Genomic DNA, 6,000 nt, shown 5'->3' with positions numbered 1-6,000 from the left:
AGAGGACACCCCGGCCCCCCTGGACCTCCTGGAGAGCAGGGTCTTCCAGGTGCTGGAGGGAAGGAAGGTTCAAAGGTAAAATTGCTGTCTCCATGGCAACCTGCACTCCATTCATCCTGAATTCCAATCTCAATCTGATCTTCTCTGATCTGTCTATCATCTCTCTCTCTCTCTCTCTCTCTCTCTCTCTCTCTCTCTCTCTCTCTCTCTCTCTCTCTCTCTAATAATAACATTAATGGTTATTTTGCATATTAAGATGTTTTAGAATGAATATTAAATATGAATAAAATGGGAACAAAAATGTATAAATGTATTAATTCATAACTTCATTTTATTAAAGTTTTTCTACTGATTTTATCCATTTGACCTTCTTCTTACTGGTAATTTAAACATACTTACAAATACACTGTATGGCCAAAGGTTTGTGGACACCTGCCCATATGGTATCTTCTACTTCATGAACATCCCATTCCACATGTAGTCTCCATCTGCTGTTATAATAATCTCCACTCTTCTGGGAAGATGTTCCTCAAGATGTTGTGGAGATTTGTGCTAAGAATGTGAGGAGGTCTGGGGGTGCAGTCAACGTTCACATTCATCCCAATAGAGTTGAGGTTAGAGCTCTATAGCAGAAGATCTTCCACAGACATCCATCAGAAAACTTCATGCTCCAGCATCCATGCTCGAAACATTAAATACTATTGTGTGCCTCGAGTTTAGAGAAGTCAGGTGTCCAAATACATTTGGCTAAACACATTAATCCAGCATTTAGATCCAATATAATAGTGTGTGTGTGTGTGTGTGTCTGTGTGTGTGTGTGTGTGTGTGTGTGTGTGTGTGTGTGTGTGTGTGTGTGTGTGTTTTATATAGGGAGATCCAGGTCCTTCAGGTCCTGCTGGGAAAGATGGACCACCTGGACTGAGAGGGTTCCCTGGAGAGCGCGGCCTTCCTGGAGCATCGGTAGGCTCTCACATTCACTCACACACACACACACACACACACACACACACACACACACACACACACACACACACACCGGAATTGCGCTTGTTCATTAGTGCTACAGAGTTCCACTAATAAAAAATAAAAGAACTTCAGAACTACTCTGCGAGGACTCGTTACCAATTAACAAAACATACCAATTAAGTGTGTGTGTGTGTGTGTGTGTGTGTGTGTGTGTGTGTGTGTGTGTGTGTGTGTGTGTGTGTGTGTGTGTGATGCAGCATTCAGTGCATTATGCTAATCTGATGAAAGTCTTTCCATTATGAAGCGTTTTTGCTTTGTTTGTATTATGGAACGGAATTAATAATGAATGTGTGTGTGTGTGTGTGTGTGTGTGTGTGTGTGTGTGAGCATGAAAGAGAGCGAGAAACAAAGCTCAAGGTCATCATAGGTAAGAGAGAGAGATTGTGTGTGTGTGTGTGTGTGTGTGTGTGTGTGTGTGTGTGTGTGTGTGTGTGTGTGTGTGAGTGTGTGAGTGAGTGAGAGAGAGATGGAAGTTTAAGGTCACCGTGTGTGTGTGTGTGTGTGTGTGTGTGTGTGTGTGTGTGTGTGTGTGTGTTAATTGTTCCCCAGTGGTGCATCTCTTTTCCTTTCACCTCTGGCACATGGTCATTACGGCCTTAGTAAACACACACACACACACACACACACACACACACACACACACACACACACACACACACACACACACACACAGAGCTGATGTAAACTAAGGCACACCCACTCCACTGTGTTATACAGGATGACAATCCTTTTGTTTTAATTTAACACCTATTGTTAATGTAACAACTCGTTTCTCTCTCTCTCTCTCTCTCTCTCTCTCTCTCTCTCTCTCTCTCTCTCTCTCTCTCTCTCTCTCTCTCTCTCTCTCTCTCTCCTCAGGGTGCAGCTGGACTGAAAGGAGCTGAAGGTCCTCAGGGTCCTCCTGGTCCTGTTGTAAGTTCTCATCATTTCCATCAATGCACAGTTTAACATCCCTCTATCTCTCCCTCTGTCCTTCCATTTCTTTATTCCTCCACCTTTCCCACTTTCCATCCCTCTATCCATTTCCTTATCATGTCATCGACCCTTTCAAAATTGTATTGCCATCCCTTCATTCTTTCCATCCATGCCATATCTCCTAATTTATCCCTTCATTCTTTCCATCTTTTTATACCTCTTTTACCACTTCTCCATCACTCTACCTACCCACCATCCCTTAATCTATTCATGAATATCATACATCCTTTCATCCCTTCATCCCTCCACCCATTCTTTCTTTCATCTCTCCACTTCTCCATGTCTTAATTCCTCCCTCATTGCATCCAACCATTCCCCATCCCATTGCCATCCTTTCATTGTTTTTGCTTTTCCATCCTTCCACCCTTTCTTTACTCCATCCCTACACCTTTCTATCACTCTACTTACCATCCATCCATATTCTCATCATTCATCCCTTCATTCTCTCCATTCCACTACTCTTCTGTATTTAAACCTCTCCATCACTCCACCTACTCGCTATCCCTTCATCTATCCATGTTCTCATCATTTATTTCCTTTATCCTTCAATCCCCCTATCAATCTATAAATTTCTCTATCTCTGCACTTCTGCATCCTTCCATCATCCTGTCTTTATCAATCCACATACCCCTGCACCTCATTTCCATCCCATCCTCCATCCCTTAATCTCTCTACGTCCTCATTCTGCTATATCTTCGTATTTTAATCTCTCCATTTTTCTCTATCTCGCTATCATTCCTCCACTCACTCTTTCATCACTCCACCCACCCTCTATCTCTTTATCACTTCCTCTATCCCTCCATCTTTCCATCCTTCCCACCTTTAAATGCCTATATACATTTCTATTAACTTTCTATCCACTTTTATCACTTTCTGATTGATTGGAAATATACAGAGGCCATGGATCCACTAAACCTCCTGCCCTTCCACACACACACACACACACACACACACACACACACACACACACACACACACACACACACACACACACACACACACACACACACACACACACACACACACTGTGAGAAACAGAAACCAGAGCATTACTGCATCACAGGGTGGAGTGTAACAATGCTGCCAGTTTCCACTAGAGAACACTTTTTACCTTTTAGAAATTTCAATTTAGAGCTTTGATCTTGTAAAAATGAACTTTTATATAATTAGTTTCAAGCATTTATATTAATATTTATTTATTTATTTAAATACAGATTGTTTAGTGTAGATTAGTTCGTTTCAGGAGTTCCTCAAGGCTCAATTGTGGGTCCGCGTGAATATGACATAGCACAACACTACGAAGACCAAGGCGTGTCCTAAGAGTCACATAGAATACAGATTAACAAGGCAGAGGCAGAGCTGCGTGGTGACTGTAAGGAAATACCTCCCTGAGATGCTATGAGAAAGAACCTTGAGAGGAACCATCCTTATCTGGGTGAAGCGAATGTCCGTTCATTCAATTTCAATTCAATTCAATTCATTTTTATTTGTATAGCGCTTTTATCAATGAACATTGTCTCAAAGCAGCTTTACACAGATAATGTGGTGATTAAAAATGAATATGTTCTTTATGAGTAAGTTTCATCAGTTCCGTCATTCTGGAGGTTATCACCTGTTCACCGATGAACACTTGAATGTAAAACTGTTCATTAAGATTGCAGCCTAATGTAGCAGATATTAATTCTAGTTCAAGTCCATCTTCATGTTCTTGAATTTTAGGCTTCAGTAGTCACTTCATGGAACTTTAGGACCTGGAACGAGACGCTAGACATCGTGAGGAACAGCGACGCGAAAGGATTTAAGAAGACTAAAGGAAATAAACTCAATAATAATCACTGGATTACTGGAATTTTACACCAGAGCTGTTGGAATTGACATTGTCTTAATGGAAAGCTGAATTAAAGTCGACATTTCTTTCATAGGCGACGCGTTCCTCTGTAAAGGGAGGCCTGATAAGTGTTATTAGTCTGTAATTGTGCTTTTTAAGGGCCGGGTGAGATTAGTGCAGCCAGCTGGAGTGTCACGGACTTGACTTTCATGTGGAGCGAGATAAAGGGACTCATTTGCACCTGTATGAAGTCTATAAATTCAGCTTTCTTTGGCGATTGGAGCAGCGGATGCAATGCGAGAGGAAAGGAATGATCAGTGGGACACGGCCGCCTCACCCACCTCCAATAATTGATCATTAGATGTAAGGCAGAGCGTGGATTTCTACCCAGCCTGCTTCAGCTCAACTAAACGAAGCACTTAATGCACACACACACACATACACACACACACACACACACACACACACACACATACACAATTTGACGCACTGTCGAAGAATTAATCATTAACCAGACTTCCTACGCACATCGTCTAGACAGAATGTTTTTTTTGGTTGACATTTTTTCGGAGATTCTCCTCTCATTGGCTTTTGATTGAAACTGTCAAATCGATTTGTTCTTTCCTCTTTCTCTCCGACACACACACACACACACTAGCTCATACACATTCTTTTCACAATCAAACCTGGTTCATGCTTCTTTTCGAGTTTCCAAAACCCTTCGAAAAAAAAAAGAAGGAGAAGGTGCAGGCAAAGTTACCAGAGAAAGGAACCAGAAGTGATCATAAAGGACCAGGACCATTGATGTGAGATTTCAATGGAGCGGAAATATACAGCAGCCAGAGAATGCAGACTTATGCAGACTTGGCGAGCCAGCGAGGAGCTCAGAGGGTCAGCAGAGGTCACATCAAAATAACATATCCATGCCAAATCAATGACAGCATTTGTTTTCTAATTTTGTTTGTTTCTGAAGACTTTCACCTATTACAACTTTCCGTTCACTGGACCTCACGTTTGGATGGACGGCATGCAAATTAACCAGACACTCTTAACCCAGTTCTGTGAGTTGTTTCGAAACCATTCCTGCTTTTGAATAAAGCCAAGCACGGGAACGTCGACTGCTTGAGAGAGCTTTCATTTCCCTTTACACACCTTGGGTGCATCAATCAAGTGCTAAGTGCTTGGCATGGCTGGTGGGAAAGATGCCAAGAGTATGTACTTAGGATTTAAAGTAAAAGGGAGAGAAAAAGAGAAAAGAAAGGAGTCGTCAGGGGACGAGTTTAAAAAGCAGCAGAACCAATGCCAAAGATGCAGAAAAGCTGATCAAGAACAAAAATAAAAGGTTTTTACCGGTCCCATACTTACCAGTGTAGTGAGACTTTTTCAGATGGGGTCAGAACGCAGGGTCTGTTATGATACAGCACCCCAGGAGGACCAAGGGCCTTTCTTAAGGGCTGTGTTGTGGCCCAAAGCTTTAACTATTGACCTTTCACTTCCCTAAATGGAAAGAGTACTAAATTCTTTACAAACTGGTGCTACTCTGTACATTTGAGGTGACCAAAAACATAATCAATCCACTAAAGGAAAAGGTTTCCACTTGATACGCTTAGTACCGGTTTTCTTCACATTCAACATCTTATGCTATTACTTTTTCTCAATGTCTGGACAGTGCTAGATCATGAGGCTTACCTGTTGGTTGTTTGGTGTGTTTAGGGCTCCCCTGGTGAGCGAGGAGCCGCCGGTTCTGCAGGTCCGATCGGTTTACCTGGACGTGGTGGACCTCAGGGACCCCCAGGACCTGCCGGAGAGAAGGGTGCTCCTGTATGTACTGGTATTTTCATATGTATTGGTATCATTGGTAATGGGGTGTGTTGTGAAAGGAAAGTAATCAATGTTCGGGTGGACAGGACGCAATGAAGATTATTTCGCATGTCCTTATGTCTTGGCGTTTCTTTTTTTATTGAAAGATTGACTCATTTTATTTGGAAATGCTGTTTTTAATAGTAATATATATGTGTGTGTGTGTGTTTAGGGAGAAAAAGGACCGTCAGGTCCAGCAGGCCGCGATGGAGTTCAAGGTCCAGTCGGTCTTCCAGGACCAAACGGCCCCCAGGGACCACCCGGAGAGGACGGCGATAAGGTGAAAACAAAACAAAAAAATTCTAAAGTAG

At 42.3% G+C, this 6,000-nt stretch overlaps 1 protein-coding gene across 1 annotated transcript in view; it reads left to right on the top strand.

Moving 5' to 3' along the window:
- Window positions 1-6,000, top strand: part of col11a1a (collagen, type XI, alpha 1a) — a 97,465-nt gene that overhangs the window by 72,476 nt on the left and 18,989 nt on the right. Inside the window, exons 39-43 of the mRNA XM_083549677.1 lie at window positions 5-75; window positions 871-960; window positions 1,885-1,938; window positions 5,543-5,650; window positions 5,862-5,969. Coding sequence (XP_083405803.1) covers window positions 5-75; window positions 871-960; window positions 1,885-1,938; window positions 5,543-5,650; window positions 5,862-5,969 — 431 coding nt within the window. The remainder of the gene's footprint in view (window positions 1-4; window positions 76-870; window positions 961-1,884; window positions 1,939-5,542; window positions 5,651-5,861; window positions 5,970-6,000) is intronic.

This window comes from Silurus aristotelis (genome assembly GCF_946808225.1).
Source record: "Silurus aristotelis genome assembly, chromosome: 1".
In the NCBI taxonomy this organism is placed as follows: domain Eukaryota; kingdom Metazoa; phylum Chordata; class Actinopteri; order Siluriformes; family Siluridae; genus Silurus; species Silurus aristotelis.
This window is presented reverse-complemented; position numbering and strand designations above follow the sequence as displayed.